Source organism: Scyliorhinus canicula, chromosome 5 (genome assembly GCF_902713615.1).
Source record: "Scyliorhinus canicula chromosome 5, sScyCan1.1, whole genome shotgun sequence".
Taxonomy (NCBI): Eukaryota; Metazoa; Chordata; class Chondrichthyes; order Carcharhiniformes; family Scyliorhinidae; genus Scyliorhinus; species Scyliorhinus canicula.
Window position 1 is genome coordinate 151,244,104 of NC_052150.1, and position 23,974 is coordinate 151,268,077.

The window sequence follows — 23,974 nt, forward strand, 5'->3', positions numbered from 1 at the left end:
TCGGGTCTATCCAATAGGAGGGTGAGAGTGGCGGCGCCAGCGGATGGGAGGAACCGGGCCGGGTGGATGGGCGTGGCCGCGAGGTGTTCCAGGGGTCGGGGCGGGGCCGCGGGGGGGGGGGGGGGGGGGGGGGGGGGAGTGGCCTCGGGAGGAGCGCGGCCGCCGGGTGGGGGGGATAGCTACCATCAGGTGTTTCCTTGTTGACAGCAGCCGGCGGCGATGTGCGGTGATTGACAGACTGTAGCTCCACCCCCTCCCCTCCCCCTTCTGTCCACACTCCACACACACACACACACCAGCCGTGAGCTGTCAATCACGGGGCAGGAGCGCGCCAGCCCCCGGGATCACCGGGGTAACCGCGTTTCCATCCGAGCTGTCAGCACCCCGGAGCTGGCGGCCAGTCGGCCGGACGGACTCGGGTTTCCCCTTCAGTGTTCCGCGCCTGCCACTCCAGCACATCCCTGTCAGCCGATTGGCGGAGATAGGATCAGAGGCGCTGAAATGTAAATGTTGCGGCTTTTTGCTACATGTTGTTTTCTGGTGTTGCGATCTGAGAGGGGTTTCGGTTGGTGGCAGCAGTCCGTTCGGATGCAGCGGGGGGCTACTGTCACTTACTGTCAGAGCGGGAGGTTTGCAACACCTATTTTGGATCTTGTTTTTTTTAGCGTTGCAATTAAAAAAAAGAATTATCAATACCATGCACATTGCAGGCACTCGGGGTTTTTTAATTTGAAGAGTTCAAAGTCTGTCTTTTGCGGGGGGAGGAGTGTTCTTTTTGGTAAGTTTTAATTTTTTTATTACCCCCCAAAAAGAGAGAAAGCCATGGCGGAAGGGAAGGCGGAACGTGGTGTCCTGTCTCTGGTGTCTTCGTGTTCTGCTTCGCCCTCCTCGACCAAAAAGGAGGGAGTTGAAGCTGTCTCGAACGGGGACTGTGTGGGAGAGGAGCCGGTGGCGGCAGCTGGAGGTCTGCCACCCAGTCCCGGAGCTGAGACATTCGCACCTTCACCAGCACCGGCAGCAACATCCCAAGATGGAAAGCCTGGCATCCCTCGCAGGAGCAGCATCATCAAGGTAAGATGTGAAAATGAACACAAAATGCCCAGCGTTTCTCAATGTTCTCACCCCAGCCCTCCTCACAGTTTTAATACAGGGCACGTTTCCATGGGAGGTAAGGTCTAAATTATACCAAAGGATCAAAAGCCTTGGGGATGGAGACATGCATTTTGGTCGGGAATCATGCCCCGTATATTTAAATAAACTCATAATACAATTTACAGGCGCAGTGATAGGATTTTGAAGAAAATTTACAGGGCGAATTTAACAAATTAAGAAGTAATATAATTGCTAAAACATATTACAAATGAATCAAAAGCTGTCACCATGAAAGAATTATTGTTCTAAAAGTTTTGCTTTCAAATACTTAAAGCCCTAGAGAGAGTGTGGAGGGGATTTACTAGAATGACACCAGGAATGAGGAATTTTAGATACTGGGAAAGATTAGAGAAATTGGGCTTGTTTTCCTTGGAGCGGAGAAGATTAAGTGGCGACCTTATTGAGGTTCAAAATTCTGAGCAATTTTGACAGGTTAAAGAAGGATATTCTGTTTCCACTTGTTGGTAAGTCAGTGACTAGGGGTCCCAATTTGAAGACGGTCAGCAAGGGAGCTAGGAGTGAGATGAGGAGAAATCTCTCCGAGTGTTGTTGGGGTGTGGAATGTGTTGCCTGGGAGAAGGGTGGAGGTGGATTCCAAAGGAGATTTCAAAAGAGAGCTGGATATATATTTGAAATTGATTAATTTAGAGGGCTACGGAGATAGGGCTGGGGAATGAGACTAGCTAAGTTGCTCTTTTGGGAGCCTGTGCAGATACGATGGGCCAAATGGCCTCCATCTGTGATGTAAAAAACAAACTTGTGAGCATTCAAGTATTTAGCTTTATACACATGTAGAATTAATATAAAAACCAATGATAAGCAGCACCTTAGAATCATCCCTAATCTTTGCACTCATTGCTTTTGAGATAGGATTACTCGGTTTAGTGAGAGAGTGATGATTTATTTTTCAGGTAACATTTAAAGGTTTGATATATATCCTGCAGATATAAGCATTGAATTCTGCTGGACTGTTGTAGAGATTTGACATTTGATTTGGGTATATTTGCTATTATATGGTTGTCATTGTATGATAATTGGATTTGACGAGTAATTTTAATATTTCTTGTGGTATTAGTGTAATAATGAGTGATCACTGACATTTGCTTATGGTTTTACCTCGAGTTAAGTTCTGATCAGATTTAGAATAGCTAAATTATATAATTTTGCAGTACCACTCAGCTCTTGTAACAATTTTGAGATTTGTGTCTGGATGTTTTTGGCAAAGCTTTAGTAGGCTTGGTGTGTCAAAGTAAATAAAACATTGCAATAACATGTTACAGAAAAATAGTGTACAACTCTGTGGCATTGATTTTTATCTTTGCAGTAGAAATATATGGCAGTGCCATTAAGAAAAATAAAGATCAAAATACAATTTATTTAGTCGCGTTTTACAATTTCCATATGTTCTGGTTCCGCTTCTGTGCTCCCTACTCTCCCCATCAGCAACCAACTTTGATGAACATTGTTTGAAAGCAATCTAATTTTGAGGTAACTCTGTCAGCACTGTTCTGTGAATGGTTATGAAGTGGAATACCTAAGGGTAGTACAAATTGAATTATCTTTTAATTCATTTTTCAGCTCGTATTCCATGTGGGAAAGTCTCCCCCACCCCCATACTGTCTTGCTCATTGTTACTATGTCAGTGTATGAATCTCTGTGCTGCTACATGTACTGTACAATTTTGATGTTCTGATTGATGTTGCAGAGATCAGAATTAAAACAGGAAATGCGTTAAGTCTCAGAGCTTGTAACTGAGAGAAGTCACATGGTTCGCCAGAACCTTAGAAAAAGCTGCATGCATGCACAGACATTAAAGGAAGTTTGTAAAAAGCCTGCTCCTGAACCTTATGTTAGTGAGCAGTGCAGTCTGCATGTATTGCCGATGAGTTCACTCATCACACTGGCTGAAGTTAAATAGACTGATCTCGTTCTACAAGATCTTTTAATTTCCTGTACTATAAAGGAAATGTCGGTACTATACACAGAAGTGGCTGCAAGGGAAGAGAGGAGAGAGTTCACAGTGAGAAAATTGTTCGGTGGCACAGTGCTATTTATTATTATCATTTGGTGCTGCTGTTGGGCTCCCTAGCAGCATTTTAAGAGAAAAAAAACTTGCACCCAGAATCCTTAATGTGGCATACTAATTTACTTTTTTAAATCTACAAACCTGAGCAAACAACTTGTGGCAACAAGTGCAATAAAAGAAATAGTTTTCCTTACATTTAAATGACTTGCTCACCAGTGCATATGTGATGTTTGACACATTAGTAGTTTCCTAAGCTACTATTCATCCAGACATGGAACCAGTGAGTAATGATCACAGTAACATTCATTGAATGGATGAAGTCGAAATTAGTTAAGATATTCAAACCCGTAATTGTACAAATGGCATGTGAATTGTGATGTGTCTGAAGCCAAGAAGTAAGTGCAGCAAAAATTAACCCCAAATATATGATACGACTTTGAAAAAGCAGGATAATGTTTCTAACATTCAAGTTGAGGACTGGAGCTGCACTTTATCTATGTGAAACCTTACTAAACAACATCTGAGATGTTGTAGAATTTGTCCCTTTTGGGCTTTTAGTATTCCACTACAGGAGTACCGATCAGGAAGAACCTGTTGATAGAACTGGCGCATTCACAAATGATCAGAAATGCTATTAAAGTATCTTTTGCTTCTGTTGTAGAAACTGTTTTTAAGCTTTCAGACAATCTTTGTGATTTGCTGTTTCTTTAACTAAGTGTGACTACTGTCAGATTTTGAGCGGTAATCTTTATCAAACATCAACAATTGCTATCCAAATGGTTATTTTTGGATTTGGTTGAAGGCCACCTCCAGGACTACTCTGCAAATTGATTGGACTATTATCTGCTCACTCAAAAAGTGGTGAAAGAGATGTGTGATCATGATTGTTTAATAGGAATGATCCTGGGAATAACGCTCATGTTTTAAATTCCCGCATATAGTATGAGAACCTTTGTAGTCAAAATCATGTGTTGTTGGACATAGCATTACTTAAATGATTATTTTTTAATAATGGATACAGTCCGCATTGGATAGCAGGATGTGAAAATTACTGGCAGGGATTTAACCACCAAAGAAATTCAATGATCGCTGGGAAACACAAAACAATGTAAGGTCAACATTAATTTTTCATACATGTGAAATGTGACCACAGTGTATTAATGTTATTGCGCATTGCACATCGATCAAAATGACTAAAAAATAAAAGCTGCGTTGGATTGCTTCATTTGGTTTGATTAAGTTCCTGACACAACTATATTTTGTGAGGTCCTGTGCACAGTTACCATACTAAATGACTTGCACCTACAAACAATATGTGATTCTATTTTCTATTCTATTCAATAACAGTTTATGTCAAGAATTAACTAAGTTTATTTCTTGGTAGCAGAGTGAATTGAGAGCATGCCAGAAGAATCCAAATACTTTTTAGACATGAAATTGGGTAATTCTGCGAGAACTCATGGCACAGGATATATTTTGCTGGATTGGATGAACTTACTCATATGAAAGCTATGAGATAACATTGATCTATTATTAATCATATACTGCCATTCTGAAATGTTTAGGTCAACTTTTCAATCTAATAAATAGAACATCACCAATGAAAATATACCATTGAGATGCTGGACCACTCAAAGGTTCCAAATCTGTGATTCATGTTTTAGGGAAAGGGTGGGGTAATTATGAAACCTGGAGTATATTGGTGGCTGTATTTTATTTCAATAACTTTCAAAATTGAAGCCGTAATATCAAAGTTAATATTATCAAAATAAAATCATGAATATATGTCTAGAAATATTACCAAGTGTACATTTTGGAAACAAAAATGCTTTCTGCTGAAGTGCTGTGATATGTTCTGTCTGTTTACTGATATTAGAAGGCCAATAGTAAACCAGGATTTTGGCACTTTCAACTTTTTTTCAGTCTCGAATAACAAATATAATTCTACGAGATGCACGCCTAGTTTATTAATTTAAGGGGGTTGGGTTGTACTGCAAAACCCAACTCACCTGATCCCAATTGTCAAGAGTTCCGCAATTAGTACAATGTGTAAATTCAGTCAAACAATGCCAGATTTTTAGACACTAACTGATTTACCAAATTCCCTTTATGGCAAGTAGAAAACATGTACACGGTAAAAGAAAATGGTCTGCACCCCCCCCCCCCCCCCCCCCCCCACTGGCTACCAATTTTATTCCCCCCCCCACCGCCACGCCCGTCGACGTAGCTAGTACTGGTCACACAAAGTTAGCAGCTGACCAATGATTGCACTCCTTCCACGCTCCAATGATCACTCTGTACTCCGACCAACAATCAGCTCTGCCCTACTCCCACTGCTACCAACAGTCAATGATTGCTGCACGCCTGCTAAGATATATCGAAAGGATACAGTATCTATAATGCATGAATTACTGTGTGTTACCCTTTCATAAACCCAGAAATGTTTTTCTTTTCGAGAAGCAGCACTCAAAATACACGGGGGTGGTGGGTGAATTTGCGTTTGAAAGCCCCCCCCAAAAAAAGCCAGTGAAAAATCAATAATGGGGGTGACAAATGAAAGTAAAATCACCCTTGTACCTGAAAAGTTGCACCTATACCATGGGATATGTGAGGACCTGCCCCTCCATTTGCAGGCTGTTTCTCTCCCACATTTGCTGTTGGTAAACTCAGCTGCATTTCACCAGTGAGCGAATCAGCAGCAAACTTGGCAGAGAAACAGCCTGTGATTGGAGAAGCAGTGGGGAAGTGAGTGGCAGCATACTGAGCATTGGAGTGGTGGAGAGAGACTGCAAGGATTAATGAGGGAGGAAGAGACTGAGAATCAATGAGGTGGGGGAGTGAGGGAGATTATCCAGGAGAGAGAGACTGTGTGAGAGGGGGAGATGGTGAGGGTTTGTGGGGGAGCAAGAGATTGTAAGGAAGAGTCATGGGGTGCAATTCACCCAAAAAATGACTACCTGTCATTTTGAGTGCGTTGGCAGGGTATTTCCTGCTTGCTTTTTGGGTGATATCCGGACCAGCATTCATCCCACTTTGTCATTTTTTGGGGACATGGGGCGTTTCTCACTGGTCAAGCCCGGACAGAGATACTTTCTGTACTGGGGAACTAAACTCGCTGGCCAGACCGGTTCCTCAGAGATCAGAGTGCCATTTTGAAAGGGTGCCCTGACCTCTAAGTGAGCCGAGGGTCCCCCACACCCCCCACCCATGGACAATGTGACCAGCCTGCAGACATGGGCAGCACTGCCGACCCTCAATCCCCAAGGGACAACCTCCGACCATCAATAAAATTCATTTGTGAGCTCGCTCCATCATACAGTCATGAGTGTGACCCTACCCCACACTATCCATCCTTGTGGGCATCAGGTCTTCGCCCCCCCCCCACCCTCCCCAAGTGAACATACCCCGCTATGAGGTCTCCCTCCCCCCGCCACCCTTAATGCACCCATACACCCCCCCCCTTTCTTCATAGGCACGCTCCCCTCAGGCCCCTTACCTTGGCACTAACAACCTGGGCACTGTCCCATGAACCCTGGAAATGCCAAAATGGTATTGTCAGGGTGCCAGGGCACTGCTTTGTCCTGTCCCCGATCCCTGGGGGGGGGGGGGTCCAATGGGCTCCAAGACCCCCAGAGTAGCCATATTCTCCGCTTGTGGAGTACTAATCGGCACCTAGAGCCAGGAGAATGCAGCATCAATCCGGCTGCACATATTTAGATGAGCCGAATGTTTCATTCAAAGATCATCACGTGTATCACGCCCAGCGATGGCGGGTTCCTGATCACGGCGTTTGCTGTGGATTGGGTGACTCGCGAGTGGTTCAGCGCCTGACGCAAAGCTTGTTTTGGGCCTCTCCTGCAATGCATCCAGTGGGATTGGCAGCGTGCGCAACACGATGGGAAAATCGAGCCCATAGAGTTTTAAAGCACAGAAAGAGACCATTCAGCCCATCGTGCCTGTGTCTGACATCAAAGACCCCTATATTCTAATCCCATTTTCCAGCACTTGGTCCGTAGCCTTGTCTGTTATGGTGTTTCAGGTGCTCATCTAAATGCTTCTTAAATGTTGTGAGAATTCTCTCCTCTACCACCCTTTCAGTCAGTGAGTTCCAGATCCTCACCACCCTCTGGGTGAAAAGTTGTTTCCTCAAATCACCTCTAAATCTCCGGCCCATTGCCTTAAATCAATGCCCCTGGTTATTGGCCCCTCTGTGAAGGGGAAAAGTTTCTTCCTATCTACCCCATCTATGTTCCTCATAATTTTGTACTCAGTGAGATTCCCCCCTTCACCTTCCCTGCTCTAAGGAAAATCACCCCAGCCTATCCAGTCTCTCTTCATAGCTGAAACGCCCCAGCCCAGGAAACATACTGGTGAATCTCCTCTGCACTCTTTCTAATGCAAGCAGACTTATCCTACAGTGTGGCGACCAGAACTGCACACTGCATTCTAGCTGTGCCGAACGAGCGGTTTATACAGCTCCATTATAACCTCCCTGCTCTTATATTCTATGATGTGGAGATGCTGACGTTGGACTGGGGTGGGCACAGTAAGACGTCTTACAACACCTGAGGAAGGAGCTGCGCTCCAAAAGCTAGTGTTTCGAAACAAACCTGTTGGACTTTAACCGTGCGTTGTAAGATTTATATTCTGTGTCTTGGCTAATAGAGGCAAATATCCCATATCTCTTTTAACTACCTTATCTACCTATCCTGCTTTCAGGGATCTTTTGACATGTACCTCAAGATCTCTCTGGTCTTCTGTACTATCTAGCATCCTGACGGTCATTGTGTATTCCCTTGCCTTGTTAGTCCCCTAAAAATGTATCACCTCACACTTATCAGGGTTAAATTCCATTTGCCACTGTTCTACCTTTCTGACCATCCCATCTATAATATCCTGTAATCTAAGGCTTTCCTCCTCGCTATTTACCACACCACTAATTTTCATATCACGTGTGAGCTTACTGATCATCCTCCCAAGTTCATGTCTAGATCATTAATGTTACACTACAAACAGCAAGGGACCCAGCACCGATCCCTAGAACAAAGAAACGTACAGTACAGGAACAGGCCCTTCGGCCCTCCAAGCCTGCGCCTCCAAGCCTGCTGCTCGTCTAAACTAAAATCATCTACACTTCTGGGGTCCGTATCCCTCTATTCCCATCCTATTCATGTATTTGTCAAGATGCCCTTGAATGTCACTATCGTCCCTGCTTCCACCATATCCTCCGGCAGCGAGTTCAAGGCACCCACTACCCTCTGTGTAAAAAAACTTACCTCGTACATCTCCTCTACACCTTGCCCCTTGCACCTTAAACCTATGCCCCCTAGTAATTGACTCCTCTACCCTGGGAAAACGTCTCTGATGAGCCACTCTGTCTATGCCCCTCATAATCTTGTAGACCTCTATCAGGTCGCCCCTCAACCTCCTTCATTCCAGTGAGAACAAACCAAGTTTATTCAACCTCTCCTTATAGCTAATGCCCTCCATACCAGGCAACATCCTGGTAAATCTCTTCTGCACCTTCTCTAAAGCCTCCATCCTTCTGGTAGTGTGGCGACCAGAATTGAACACTATACTCCGTGTGGCCTAACTAAGGTTCAATACAGCTGCAAGATGACTTGCCAATTTTTATACTCAATGCCCCGGCCAATGAATGCAAGCATGCATTATGCCTTCTTGACTACCTTCGCCACCTGTGTTGCCCCTTTCAGTGACCTGTGGACCTGTACACCAATATCTCTCTGACTGTCAATACTCTTGAGGGTTCTACCATTCACGATATATTCCCCATCTGTATTAGACCTTCCAAAATGCATTACCTCACATTTGTCCGGATTAAACTCCATCTGCCATCTCGCCGCCCAAGTCTCCAAACAATCTAAATCCTGCTATATCCTCTGACAGTCCTCATTGCTATCCGCAATTCCACCAACCTTTGTGTCGTCCGCAAACTTACTAATCAGGCCAGTTACATTTTTCTCCAAATCATTTATATATACTACGAACAGCAAAGGTCCCAGCACTGATCCCTGCAGAACCCACTAGTCACAGCCCTCCAATCAGAAAAGCACCCTTCCTTTGCTACTCTCTGCCTTCTATGACCTAGCCAGTTCTGTATCCATCTTGCCAGCTCACCTCTGATCCCGTGTGACTTCACCTTTTATACAAGTCTGCCATGAGGGACCTTGTCAAAGGCTTTACTGAAGTCCATATAGACAACATCCACTGCGCTACCTGCATCAATCATCTTTGTGACCTCCTCGAGAAACTTTATCAAGTTAGTAAGACACGACCTCCCCTTCACAAAACCGTGCTGCCTCTCGCTAATACGACCACTTGCTTCCAAATGGGAGTAGATCTGTCTCGAAGAATTCTCTCCAGTAATTTCCCTACCACTGACGTAAGGTTCACCGGCCTGTAGTTCCCTGGATTATACTTGCTACCCTTCTTAAACAAAGGAACAACATTGGCTATTCTCCAGTCCTCCGGGACATCACCAGAAGACAGTGAGTATCCAAAGATTTCTGTCAAGGCCTCAGCAATTTCCTCTCTTGCCTCCTTCTGTATTCTGGGGTATATCCCATCAGGCCCTGGGGACTTATCCACCTTAATATTTTTCAAGACGCCCAACACCTCGTCTTTTTGGTACTCCACTGGATGCAGACTTCCAGTCACAAAAACAACCTTCGACCATCACCCTCTGTCTCCTGCTACTAAGCCAATTTTGGAGAGACTGTGGGGAAGAGCGAGAAAAACTGGGGGAGAGACAGACTGCGAGGATTGAGAATTGGGTCTACTGAGTGAGTGGCTGAGGTGAGGAGGGTTGGGAAGTTGGATAGTTTGTGACCTCACTATGTCCCTGACGACTGAATCTTTTAGGTTTTTATCGCTTTTAAAACTGGTGTTAATGTTATATTGGCTCAACACCATTTGCGACTCCTCAGATACTGGCCTTGGGCAAATTTTTTATCCATAGCTGTGCCTTTGATTTGAAGGCGAACTTTATTGTTGAATTCAAAATTATTTTTTGTTAAACGTAAGTATAATAACTGGATTATAGCTTTATCTTGTCCTTTAGGCTGGGAATATTTATTGAAAGAGTTCAACAGCCTGAGCACCTCTGTTTGTTTCTAGATTGGTGTACAGACATTGTAAAAAGTATGGCATTTTGGGGGTAAGGTTAGGGAGTTAATCACCTCTATAAAGTGGTATACATTTTTAATGTATGGAAGTGCATTAGCTTGGAAAGAAATCACTGAAATGTGAAGTATATGTGAATTAGACCATTTGTTACTTGGTGGTTAGCTTGGTGCTGCAGAATTAATTGGCAGGTATTTTCTTTTGCACTGTAGGACATTCGGAAGTCAGTATCCTGACATATTTGTCAGCACTCACTTTAAACAAAAGTATTGAGGGGAGATAAATTAGAAATTGGCAGAACAAAACTAAAGAATGCTGGAGAGAGCTAATAGCGTGCAATTAATTTTTAAAAGATGCTGCAGATGTCCAATAAATCACCTTGTACCAAGTAGTTACAATTTCCATTTTGGAGTATGGGAGATTTAGGTGAAATAAATTAACAAAACGCTTTACAAGTTAAAAGATGTAATTTTATATTCGAAAATTATTTGGTATTTGTGCTATCTTATCTTCCTGACGAAGGAAACCTTAAATGCATCAACACAAATACAAAGGTAATGTTACAATGTGGCTGTAGTACTTTAAAGGGGTTAGTGAAAATGAAAAAGGAGCCCTCGAGAAAATCTCAAGAAGAGCTCTCGGGGAAGAAAAGTATTTTGACCCTGTCAAGAAGTAATAATGACTATTGTTGCCAAGCAAAGTAACTGCATGAAAAGTGTAATGGCCAAATTTTACTCTCATCCATTATTCTTTTAAGTTCCTTCAGTACCTTTGTTTTCTTTGATACTTGATCGACGTTTGTTTTTATTTTATTTATGTTCTTGGGGTTTGAGGATACTGCTGGGGACCTGCGAGATGGCAACATGTGTGTTCCAAGTAACATTCTGGTGGAAGAGTGGATTGCCAAGAGGAGGCTGGGAGCACTTACCCTGGTAGTAGGTCATTCATCTCTGTCCTCCATTGCACACTTTTGGTCAGGCTGCTGTACTGACCAGGACCAGTGCTGCCACCATATCCCAGGCGGGATTCATCACCTTGCCCAAAGGCTCCTGCCAGCAATGGCTTGACCCTGATTACTAGTAATTTAAATGCATTTAAATTTGGCAATGCCTTGCCTTTCCTTTTGGGTTCATCGCATGTTCCCTCCGCCAGCAGGATGCTACACCGGCAGGAATCACTACTGGCTTCCAAAAACGGAAACCAGTCATGGTGACCAACAGGGGGATCGGAGGTGGGTGTAGCCGACGGGTGGTGAGGCACATGGCCGTGTCCTGTCTCTGCCAACCTGACACTGTCCCCTGGCACCTCCAACCTGCCAGGGGGCAGCGACAGGGCCTCTAGGGAAATCCACTGGGGGGTTACCATTATGTTGGGGGAGGGGCGGTGCTGTTGGTGGAGGGGAGGGGAGGGGTGTGCCTGCATAGCAGTGGGTGGGGGAGGGGGGGGGGGGGGGTTTGGTGACTTTGAATGGCGGGAGTGGGGTGCCCTGATGCCAGCGAGGACGGGGCGTTTCTCGGGTCACTTTGATGTCTCTGTGGTGGGCAGGTGAGCCGACCATTTACTGTTTATTGTTGGGTGATAAGTTGGCCCTCTGTGCTGGAGGGTTCCGTGTGTCCCCCTTGTCTGCTGGGGGTCCCAGTGTTCAACGAGAGAAGGATGGAGGGGGTATTAACTTCACTTGAGATCGGGGTGCGCCCCGATCTCTGAATCTGAGCATTGCCAGCAGGTTTACGCCCCCTACACAAGCTGGCTGTGGGATCCTCGCCAGAACTTTGAAATTGCACAGGGTGTCATTTGATCTGGCTATAATAGGCAGCTGTGAAACTAAAGAGTTTCACACTGCTTTCCGCGCCTGAACCAGCATGCTATGTAATTCTTGAACAATTCTGCTCTTTTTCATTTTTTTCGGAAAATTCCACCCGAAGTCCTGGAGTGGACCTTGAATCCTCAGCTTTCTGACTTTTAGGCAAGAGTGCAGTCACCGGCCCAAGCTAACACATACTTGGAAGGGTTCTGAAACTTATCCATTAGAATTAGATTTATTTCACCCATGCCAAAAGAAAACATCAATAACCAGTTTTAAAAGATCAGGAAAGATTTTAATCATGGGTCACTATTGTGACAAAAAGGTCATGACTTAGGACCATGAAAAAGATCTACCTGCTTGCCAAGAAAAAGTCAGTCCTACAATACCAGCTTTAAATAACTCAACTAGTTACTTTGCAAAATCATGGTTACAGATCAATGTTTGCTAACAAATTTTTGTGATTCATTACAAATTATGGTGCATTGTACAGAACTTAAGTTTAATATTATGGTATCTGCATTCAGTATGTGTGAGTCTTCACAGGTGATTGCTCTCTTGTGTCCACAAATGTGAGCTCTGTTAACGTTATTGGTTGCAGCCAAATGTGTAAAGGTTGGCTCGACTCCAGGGTTTAGAGTAGAAGAGGTAGCTCCCTGAAAAATAATCATACTGGGCTGGATTTTACCAGCCCTCTGGAGGTGGCCTGTAAAATGGCAGCAGAAAGCACTGGGAGGGGAACCAAAGTTCTTCCTCAACTGTGCCATATTACCGCAGGCAGGAATTTTACCAGTGCAGCCAGCCACTGAGTGGCAAATTGTGCCAATTACGGATGTGTATCTCTTGGCCTCACGGCGCTATCTCAGTGGGTCCCAGGGAGGGGTGCCCTCCTTTATGGCTGCTCCATGACCTATGGAGTGCCACCCTCCCTCGTGCTGCTGGGAGGTTCCTCTGTCCCTACCCCCTCCACCATTCGCCAGGGCTTGCCTGGCTCCGACTAATGGTGAAAAGAAATTGCTTTTTCTTTGAGGGCACCTGATCATGGTGGCACTCTCCTCTTCATCTTGCAACCTCATCAGTGGTGACCACTGAGGGTGGTGTTGCCAAGCTGCTGGCTGCCTGATTGGGCTGTCAGCTCTGGGAAGTGGGTGGCTGTCCTCGATTGGACAGGGCTTCTGGCAGTGGCCTCTGGCTGCTGCTGCTAGTAAAATTCTGCCCAAGGATCCAGCTGATGGCCTGCATGAAGTTGAGTCCTTCCTTTGATCCTGGTGGGACTTTGAACCCTATGAGAAAAGTGTACTATATTCCAATTACTTTGGATGGAACTAAATTAAAGGAAAACCATTTTTCATATCCAATTAATTAATTTCAATGAATAATTCTAAAATTACTGAATAGTCCTGATAGGCAACATAACTAAATGCTAATAACATCCCTCCACTAATTATTTTAGAAACTTTAGCAAACTTGTGCAATAGGAAGAGTACACTGTTTCCTTTTTACTGTAACTTCTGCATGTTGCCACCATAAACTCACTTGTTTCCTTCCAATTCAGTGCAAAGGAAATTCTAAAAGCAATTTTATGGTTTCAGAGTGAAGTTAATATTAAGTTTGTCTTTAGGTTGCAAAAAAATACAGGATAAATTTTCCTGGAAGCAAACAGGTCCAGCTGGCCGGACCAAATGACGACCTGACCCTATGTGGGCTGGTAGCTGGACCATGTGGTGGCACTTTATCGTGGTGTCCATTAAGAGGCTGCCACTACTGCTGTCCAATGAAGAATGGCAACACGTCTCCCAGAGTCACCAAACCAATCAAGAGGGCCAGTAGCTCAGCGCCTTTCAAGCAGCACCACAGAGGTGGTCGCTGCTGAGGCTACAGGATGACGTAGAGGGTGCCTCCATGTTAAGGTGCCCTCGGAGGTTCGTGGAGGGTGCCGGTCCAGACAGGCAGGCAGGATCTGGTGATCCTGCTATGCGACATCAGTGGTGGTGCTGTAAGCATGAAGATGGCCATTGTTGTTCAGGAGTCCCTTGGTGGAGTCATGAATGATGCCCCCTAACCCCCACCTCCCCCCCTCATCTCCCCCATTTGTTCCCGCCCCCATGAACCTGCTAGGAGACTGCCAGAGTTTAGTTGACTGTCTCTATACATGGCTGCAGTACCTCCTGACACTGATAGAAAGCTGGTGGGGGAACATAGGGATTAGGAATAGAAGTAGGCAATTCACACCTTAGAGCCTGCTCCACCATTCAATCAGATCATGGCTGATCACTTCCTAGTCTCAAATCCACCTCTCTACCTGTTCCCCACATAACCCGTTTTTTTAAATCAGAAATATATCTTGGGCGGGATTCTCTGATCCCGTGTCGGAGAATCGGGGTGGGGGGGGGCGCGAATCCTGCCACGCCGCTCCGACGCCGGAGAATAGGCGGCAATCGTGCCGGCGTGCCCACGAATCCCGCCGGCATCGTTCGCTTGGGGCCATCCTGGTAGGGGGAGGGGGATCCGACTTCGGGGGCTACTGATCGGTGTGTGGGCTCATTCTGGGGCGGGGCCGATGTACCTCCGCGCCGGGCCCCTGTAGGGCTCTGTCATGTTGCGTGGGGGCCAGCACGGAGACGGCCATGGCGCGCTTGCGCGGACCTGCGGTCATAAGTGCTGGGACTCTCATCGGCAGCTGGAGCTGCATGAGGCGCTCCAGCGCCGTGCTGGCCCTCTGTGGGTTGGGGGATCGCTGCTCCTAGCGGCCAGATGATGCTGTCATGGCATCAATGCTCTGCCGTTAAAACGGATAATCTGCCCCTTATCCCCTTCTTGAAACCATTTAATTACTCCAATTTCACTGCACTATGGGGCAGCGAGTTCCACAAATTCACCAACCTCTGTGAGAAGTAGTTCCTCCTCTTCTCAGTTCTGAATCTACTGCCTCTCAACCTGTATATGTGACTTCTCATTCTAGATTGCCCGACAAGGGAGAACATTTGGTCTGCGTTTACGTTATCAGTCCTATTTAGTATTTTATATACCTCGTTCAGATCCCCCATATCCTTCTAAACTCTAGCGAGTATAAACCCAAAATGTAATTTTTCTTCATACGTCAACCCTTTCATCACCAGAATCAATCTGTTGAAGTTCCTCTGAACTGCCTCCAATGCCACCGCATCCTCCTTCAAATAAGGAGACCAAAACTGGACACAATACTCCAGATGCAGTCTCACCAACACCCTATACAGTTGCAATGACACTTCTCTACTTTTATACTCCAGTCCTTTTGCAATAAACACTAACATTCCATTTGCCTTTTAAATTACATGCTGCACCTGAATACCGACTTCTGCGATTTTTGAACAAATACACCCAGATCCCTCTGCCCAGATGCATTTTGAACTGCTTTCCATTGAGATAATAATTTGCCTTTCTATTTTTCTGCCAAAATGGATAACCTCACCCTTATCTACATTAAACTCCATCTGCCACATTTTGGCCCGATCTCCAAGCCCATCTATATCTGTCTGTAAAATCTTTATCTCCTCTTCACTGCCTGCTTTCCCAGCTATTTCAGTACCATCTGCAAATTTTGCTTTGTTACACTCTGTCCCTGCTTACAGATCATTTATATAGATTGTAAATAGTTGAGGTCCGAGGACTGACCCCTGCGGCACCCTGCTCGTTGCAGTTCGCCTGCCAGAGATGGACCCATTTATCCCGACCCGCTGCTTTCTGTCAGGGTGCAGGTCATCCGGTCCCAGAGACTTATCTGCGTTTAATCCCATTAGTTTATTCAATACATTCTCCCTAATGATGGTTATGGGGGAAGGGGGAAGCCCTTAATTGGATGTAATTGCCATGATTGACCACCATGCAAGTTCATATATACTTCTGAGGATTTGAGTGCTGGTAATACGTTGTGGTGGCATGAAGAGGTCCGGCTCCCTCTCAGCATTTTACTATCCCTCTTGCCTCCTGTCCCATCTCCATAGGGCTGGTAAAATTCAGCTCATGGTTTTTCTGACTTTAAATCATTGTGCATTTCTATGATGTTGAGTGAGTGAACAGTTTTGCCTTCGAAAAGATGAACCATCAAAACAAGAATGGATGCAAAATAAAACTTCCAATCCATCGTCAAATTCATGTTAAATAAACCAAGTTTCAAATCAGAGCCTCACTTTCAGATAATTGGGTATGATAGTCAATGTGATCATTCCGTGTCATTCCTGATTTTAGTGGATGTTAATTTTAACCATTGGAAAATTAATAAGTTTGTCAGGCTGACCTGTATTGAATTCACCAGCACGCACTCTTTTCAAGCTTGTGTCTCGCGTCAGATGTCCTATCTTGCAAAACATATCCTAAACGTTCTGTTGCCCTTATTAATTAATTAATGAAAGTATTGTTTTACCAAGAGTTATTGAAGTCCTGAGGATTTTGAAGGGGGTCTGTCTTTACTGTGACAAATTGACACCCAGAATTCCTGCAACATGCTTCAGGTTGCATTGTGTTGCAAACACATCTTGCACGATTCTGCACAGTCACGCGAGAGTACCTTTAAGAAATGTGTGTTTATAAATGGGTATGTATATAAGTATCTGTAGTGAGAGTGCCTTTAAGAAATGGGTGTTTATTACTGCAGTGATGTCAGAGAGTGGGTGGAGCTGGGCTGTCTGTCAGCTTTTTAATTTTGTTTTAGGCTGTTTGCTGCAGGGTGTGTTTTAGTTTCGTTTTCAGAGCTGGATAGCTCCTCCGAGATGTTTGGAGCAACCATATATATCTAAAATGTTCAAATTAGTCATTTGAATTTGAGTATAAGCTGCTCTTGGCTTCAAACTTTACTTTGTGGAGACCTACATCATCTAATTAGAGCATTGATTGCCCTAACTTTGTGGTATTGTATTACTTAGCAGTATCAGGATTGTCTACGTGTTATGAAAATGGATTGGTGCTGAACATGCTTTGATTTCTTTCCTCACACGTGTGAGTTCAAGGCCTACTTCAGGAGGGCCCCAAAAGGACAAAACAAAACAAGAATTGGCTAAAAACAAGATCTACACTTTACTAGGTAAAGCATAAGGCACTGCATGTGATGTGTCTTAATATGATAAGCTGCTATAAGATTGCAAATTTCTTCACTCGTAACATTCCTTCTATTAATGTTTATAACATTTATGCTTTGTTGTAAACAGTGCATTGTGTTATTGAAAGGTTTGCTCAGTTGTTACTGTTAAATTCATCAGCTCCCTAGAGTCTTTCTTCAGCTTCCTGTTCAGAACTTGCTTTGCAGATGAGTTCTGCAGCAAGAGCTGATTGTTATCAGTGCCTTTAAACTGGACAGGAAAGTAATGGACTGGCCTTTCACTTTAAGCCACAAACTTATCATCAGAACAGACTATAGTCTGAAAACTGAGCTGCACATGTGCCTGTCTAAAAAAAATATTGTTAATCATTTTATTGCAGAACGTTTAATTGCTATGGATTAATTTGCCCTATTGAAAAAAAACAAAATACTACAGAAGTTTAAGAGCATTTTAAGTAAATAAAATGAAAGTGGCTAAATCAATTATTTGAAGAAGTCCATCAAAAACTTGCATGCAATCCTGCATTAGTTGCATCATCCCGTTCTGGCTTTTTTTGAAGAGGATGTGGTTGTACTGTGTAGCAACTTCTCTTTTGCATGAATATTACCTGTTTGATGTTTTGTGTAGTATGTTACAGCCAAAGGAAGTACATTAGAGTTAGCAAGCCAGCTTTCTGTACACTGCATGGTTTGCCTGTGTTCAGCAAGCCATAGTAACACTGACTATGAAAAAGTAACCTGGTCCTTACTTGTGTTCCAAAGAGTACCAGTAAGTATTTTATGCAATCTTGGTTTCGATTTTCAAGCTTAAACTTGACTACAACCGAAGGCATTACCAAAGGGTGGATGGATGTATGTCTGAGCTTGAAGAAATTGTTCTGGAAAAGTGGAAGTATATTTCAGTAACCGATGACAAAATAAATTTAGTTTAAAAAAAACACTTTTCCCAGCACTCTGCAGCAAGCAAGGTAGCAACTTCGGGCGGCACGGTAGCACAGTGTTTAGCATTGTTGCTTCACAGTGCCAGGGTCCCAGGTTCAATTCCTGGTTTGGGTCACTGTCTGTGCGTGTCTAGTCTTTCTCCCTGTGTCTGTATGAGTTTCCTCCGGGTGCTCCAGTTTCCTCCCAAAAGTCCCGAAGGACGTGCTTGTTAGATGAATTGGACATTCTGAATTCTCCCTCAGTGTACCCGAACAGGTGCCGGAATGTGGCGACTAGGGGCTTTTCAGAATAACTTCATTGTAGTGTTAATGTAAACCTATTGGTGACAATAAAGTTTTTTTTTAAACTTGTTTATGATTCCTTGTATGCTTAAACCAGAGCAATATGTTGACTTTTTGAACTTTCTGCAGGACAAATGTACTTATGAAAAAGCTTGATTTTACAAAAATGCAGACACTTTTTCTGACACATGTCGCTTGATGCAAATTTAATGATATATAACTTTAACAGGACAGATCTCTATGCTCACAGAAAAACTTTTCAGTGGACATCATGCTTCCCCACAGCTAAAAGTATGTTCAGCAACCCAGGTCTAGCAAGTGATCCCCAATTAGGTCCACTGACTGGACAGCTAGTGTGCCAAGTTTTTCACAAGGTAAAGAAAGAAGAAAAACTTACATTTATATTGCACATTTCATGTCTTACTGATGACTCAACGGTACCTCAAAGCCAAGGCATTACTTTTGAAATTCTGTCATTGTAGTTACGTCGGCAAATACAGCAGCTAACTTGAGCACAGAAAGGACTCAGAAATGATAATTTGGTGGTTTTGTACGTGGAACTAATGTTGACCAATACACTGTGAGAACTACACTGCTCTTATTTGAATGGGATTATTTACATCCCATAAACATGCAGATGAAGGCTCAGTTTAATGTTTCGTCCAAAAAAATGGTACCTATGACTATATTATTTCTGTTTTGCACTGAATTATTAGCATAGGTTACATGCATAAAAAGTGATGCACTTACAAAAAAATGTATGGTTAGGCCACACTTGGGTGACCCAGTATAAAAAGAATGTTAAAGAAACAGTGGGCATGCAGTATAGATGCACCAGGGTGAGGCCAGGAATGGGAAACTATAATTATGAGAGAATTGATAAACTGAGCCAATTTTCACTGGAGCAGAGAAAACTTGAGTTGATATCTATCGGAGATTTTAAAATTATGAAAAGTTTTGTGAGCATTTCCTTATTTGCTCTATTTCTCATGATTGGGAAATAAGTGATAGATCAATAATGTAAAATAATAGCGAAGAGAGATGTTAGGAGAAATTTTTTTGCACACTGATTTTGGTGCATGGAATGCCTTGCTGCTGGGAAGCAATTGAGGCAGAAACGACTGCATCTTGTAACAGTAATCAGTAAAATAGTTGAAGTGGAGGAAGTGACACCGCTAGGAAGAGAGTAGGACAGTGGACTGAGCTGGATTAAGTATTCTTGGGACTCTGGGCATCAATAATATTCAGGTTTGCTCCACAACTGCTACTGAACTCCATCCATTGCCAGTAAAAAGCACAAATGCAGTAAAATGCATGGAAATAGCCCTGTGGAGTTTGCACATTCTCCGTGTCTGCGTGGGTGTCACCCCCGCAACCCAAAGATGTGCATGTTAGGTGGATCGGCCATGCTAAATTGCCCCTTAATTGGAAAAAAATAATTGGGTACTCTAAATTTTAAAAAGAAAAAAGAAATGCATGAAAATAGGTCTGGAGAATGTTTACACATTGCATTAATGATAAATCATATCGCAGTATGCCATGTCTAAATGAAATAGATTCAGTAGTTCCAGTTTCTTTGCATTGTGAGTTTTATAGGTGTGGCATTACATTTATTAGCTGGGGCAACTGAGCATTGACTCTGTATGCCTGTGTGTTAATCTGCCTCTAGCAGTGGAATTATAATAATAATAATCTTTATTATTGTCACAAGTAGGCTTACATTAACACTGCAATGAAGTTACTGTGAAAATCCCCTCGTCGCCACACTCCGGCGCCTGTTTGGGCACACACAGGGAGAATTCAGAATGTCCAATTCACCTAACAGCCGCCTTTCGGGACTTGTGGGAGGAAACCGGAACACTCAAAGGAAACCCACGCAGACACAGGGAGAACGTGCAGACTCCGCACAGACTGTTACCCAAGCCAGGAGTCGAACCTGGACCCTGGTGCTGTGAAGCAACAGTGCTAACCACTGTGTGACCGTGCGCTTTGATGTGTTAAACAAAAGACAAAGAATCATAGAATCCCTACAGTGGCAGAAGGAAGCCATTCAGCCCTTCGAGTCTGCACTGATCCTTTGAAAGAGCACCATACCTAGACTCACTCCCCTGCCCTATCTCCATAACCCCACCTAACCTTTGGACACTAAGGGACAATTAAGCATGGCTAATCCACCTAACCCGGAGGAAATCGGAGCACCGGAGGAAACCTCCGCAGACATGAGGAGAACGTGCAAACTCCGCACGGAAAGACACCCAAAGTTGGAATTGAAGCCGGACCCCTGGCGCTGTGAGGCAGAAACACCTAATGGCCTCCTTCTGTGCTGTACTTCCACGGTTCTGATTCCTGCAGTGGGCCTTGAATTCATGACTACCTGCCTTATAAACTGAGCTCAGGACACAAATATTGTTCTACTTTTAGTCAGTATTGGTGTAAAATATTGAAGTGCACTTGGAGCAGCTTTTTGAATTTTGATATAAACTTGGAGTGCATGCGTATGTGACAGAAAGATTCTCAATTTGGCACTATGGCATAAAACTAATGTTACAGATCGTCTGCCAGTTATAAAAAGCAACTTACTTTCAACTCTAGTGATATTAATGGAAATCAAAACTGGGTGATTTTTGTATCGGGCAACCGATCCACATTGACATTGCTTTTGGACAGCAAGTTGAAAGTACTCCCCAAGAATTGCAAGGGGGCATCAAATAAAGAAAGTGCTCAGTTTCTACATGGAGAATTGAAAAGCTCAAAATTACACTTTTGTAATGCAGTTTTGAAGAAAGTCATATCGACTCGAAAGGTTAACTCTGTCTCTCCACAGGTGCTGCCAGACCTGCGGGGGGGTGGTTTCCAGCAAATTCTATTTTTATTTTTGAAATTTAAACCGTGGATATAACACTAAACCTGTAACTTACAGTATGAAATTATTTCTTCAAACTTCCAACTCTTTAATCTGCTTAACTGATATGTTTATGTGACTAAACAGTAAAAAGATGAATTTATTTTGCGATATTTACATTGAAGTCCAGATTTTCCAATTGGGCAGTCTAGTAACTATCAAGAAGAATCTTATTGCATTTTTTGTAGGAGGACCAGTCATGAACAAGAACAAAGAAGAGTACAGCACAGGAACAGGCCCTTCGGCCCTCTAAGCCTGTGCTGAGCATGCTGCCCGTCTAAACTAAAATCTTCTACACTTCCTGGGTCCATATCCCTCTATTCCCATCCTATTCATGTATTTGTCAAGAAGCCCCTTAAATGTCACTATTGCCCCTGCTTCCATCACCTCCTCCGGCAGTGAGTTCCAAGCACCCACTACCCTCTGTGTAAAATACTTGCCTCATACATCTCCTGTAAATCTTGCCCCTCGCACCTCAAACCTATGTCCCCTAGTAATTGACCCCTCTATCCTGGGAAAAAGCCTCAGACTATCCATGCCCCTCATAATTTTGTAGACCTCTATCAGGTCGCCCCTCAACCTCTGTCGTTCCAGTGAGAACAAACCAAGTTTATTCAACCGCTCCTCATAGCTAATGCCCTCCATACCAGGCAACATCCTGGTAAATGTTTATGTTTGTTTTCCAGAACAGTAAAAGCAATAGATTGTGAAGGTGAGAGTAACAAGCCATTTATTGATTGCCATACTTTGTTACTCCCTTAAAAGGGTTTGACTGTTGATTGAATTAACAGCTGTAAAATCTTGGTGTACTGCCAGACAAGTGTTGATTTGTGTAACATTTGCCATTGCTAATCGTTAATTTGAGAGTAGTTGATTAAAGACCTGCTGTTATGGTTCTCACTACTTGCCATTTTATAGATGAATTTAAAATATGACAATATTTACAAATGTGTATCATCTTTTATAAACAGAACATGTTGACCAAAACATGTGAATATTTAAACATATTAAATAAATTGTACCTTTTCACATTTTTCACCATTATGTTACAGAGTACAGATACAGTATTATCTATAGTAGTGTGCAATACTGGCAAAATTAATAAAATAATTTGTCGTTTGTCATTTCAACTCACCGTCCTGCTCTCATGTCCACAAACATGTTAATTCCTGGCCTGCTGCAATGTTCCAGTGAAACCCAACACAAACTGGAGGAAGAACACCTCATCTTCTGATTAGGCCTTCTCGGACTTAACATTAACATTGAGTACAACAACTTCAGACTGGGAACTCTCTCCTCCACCTTCACCCCATTTGTATTTTATCCGTTTAGTTTCATTTCTTCTATCGATCCATCTTTCCCTCACCATTGTCTCTCCTCACCCCACCCCATTAGGGCCATCTGTTCCCTGTTCCAAGTTGTCCATTGGCACACTGCTTACCCCTGTTCTGCCATTAACAAATCTGCCATTAGCAGATCTCTTAATGTGCCACTATCAGCACCCTTCTAATTCATCATCGCCATCATTTGGATTCCCTTTGTCTTTTTGTCCACAACATTTTTGTCAATCTCCACCTATCGCTGGCCCTCTATCCAGTCCCACTGCTCCACCGCCTCTGCCCCCCATCCCCACAACAGTAGAAATCTGATCCTATTTCCAGTTCTCTCTAGCTTTGACAGAGTCATCCATACCCGACACGTCAGCTCCGTTCTCCACAGATACTGTCAAGATCTGTTGCGATTGTCCAGCATTTCCTGTTTTTGCTGCTGTTTTTGTTGTAAAATAATTTTCATGTGTGGAAAAGTCAGCATCTTGCTTTGTTCCTCAGAAATGTAAGAAAGACTTGCATTTATACAGTGCCTTTCAAGACTGCAGGATATCTCAAAGCACTTTACAGACAATTAAGTATTTCTGAAGTGTAGCCACTGTTATAAATTAAGAAATGCAACAGACAATTTTAATGCAGTGAGCTTCCACAAACAACGTGATAATGACCAGATAATCTGTTTCTGTTGATTGAGGTACAAGTATTGGCATGTACAGGGATAATGTACCTGGTCATTTAAAAAATTCATTCCTGGGAGATGGGCATCACTGGCTAGGTTGCCCAACCCTAATTGACCTCGAGAAGGTGGTAGTGAGCCTCCTTCTTCAACCACTGCAGTACGTGTGGTGCAAGTGCTGTTGGGGAGGGATATCCAGGATTTTGACCCAGTGAGGGAACGGTGATATATTTCCATCAGGATGGTGAGTGGCTTGGGGGGGAACTTCCAGGTGGTGGGGTTCCCAGGTATCTGCTGCCCTTGTCCTTGTAGATGGTAGCAGTCGTGGTTTTGGAAGGTGCTGTTGAAGGAGCCTTGCTGAGTTCCTGCAGTGCATCTTGCAGATGGTACACACAGCTGCCACTGTGCGTTGGTGGTAGAGGGAGTGAGTGCTTGTGGATGGGTTGCCAATCAAGTGGGCTGCTTTGTCCTGGATTGTGGATCTTGAGTGTTCTTGGAGCTGCACTCATCCAGGCAAGTGAAGAGAATTCCATCACATGCCTTCTAGAAGTTGGACAGGCTTTGGGGAGTCGGGTGAGTTACTCGAAGAAGATTTCTAGCCTCTGACCTGGTCTTGTAGTCACAGTATTTATATGGCCAGTCCAGT

The 23,974-nt window shown here is 43.7% G+C and overlaps 1 protein-coding gene across 5 annotated transcripts in view; it reads left to right on the forward strand.

The window, feature by feature from the left end:
- The first annotated feature begins 283 nt into the window (after positions 1-283).
- Positions 284-23,974, forward strand: part of LOC119966335 (inactive phospholipase C-like protein 2) — a 380,595-nt gene continuing 356,904 nt past the window's right edge. The window contains exons 1-2 of one of the 5 annotated variants that reach the window (XM_038797824.1): positions 284-503; positions 813-1,071. In XM_038797824.1, the coding sequence (XP_038653752.1) occupies positions 823-1,071 (249 nt within the window). In that variant the 5' untranslated portion in view covers positions 284-503; positions 813-822. The other 4 variants (XM_038797823.1, XM_038797825.1, XM_038797828.1 and 1 more) reach the window with 4 other exon arrangements.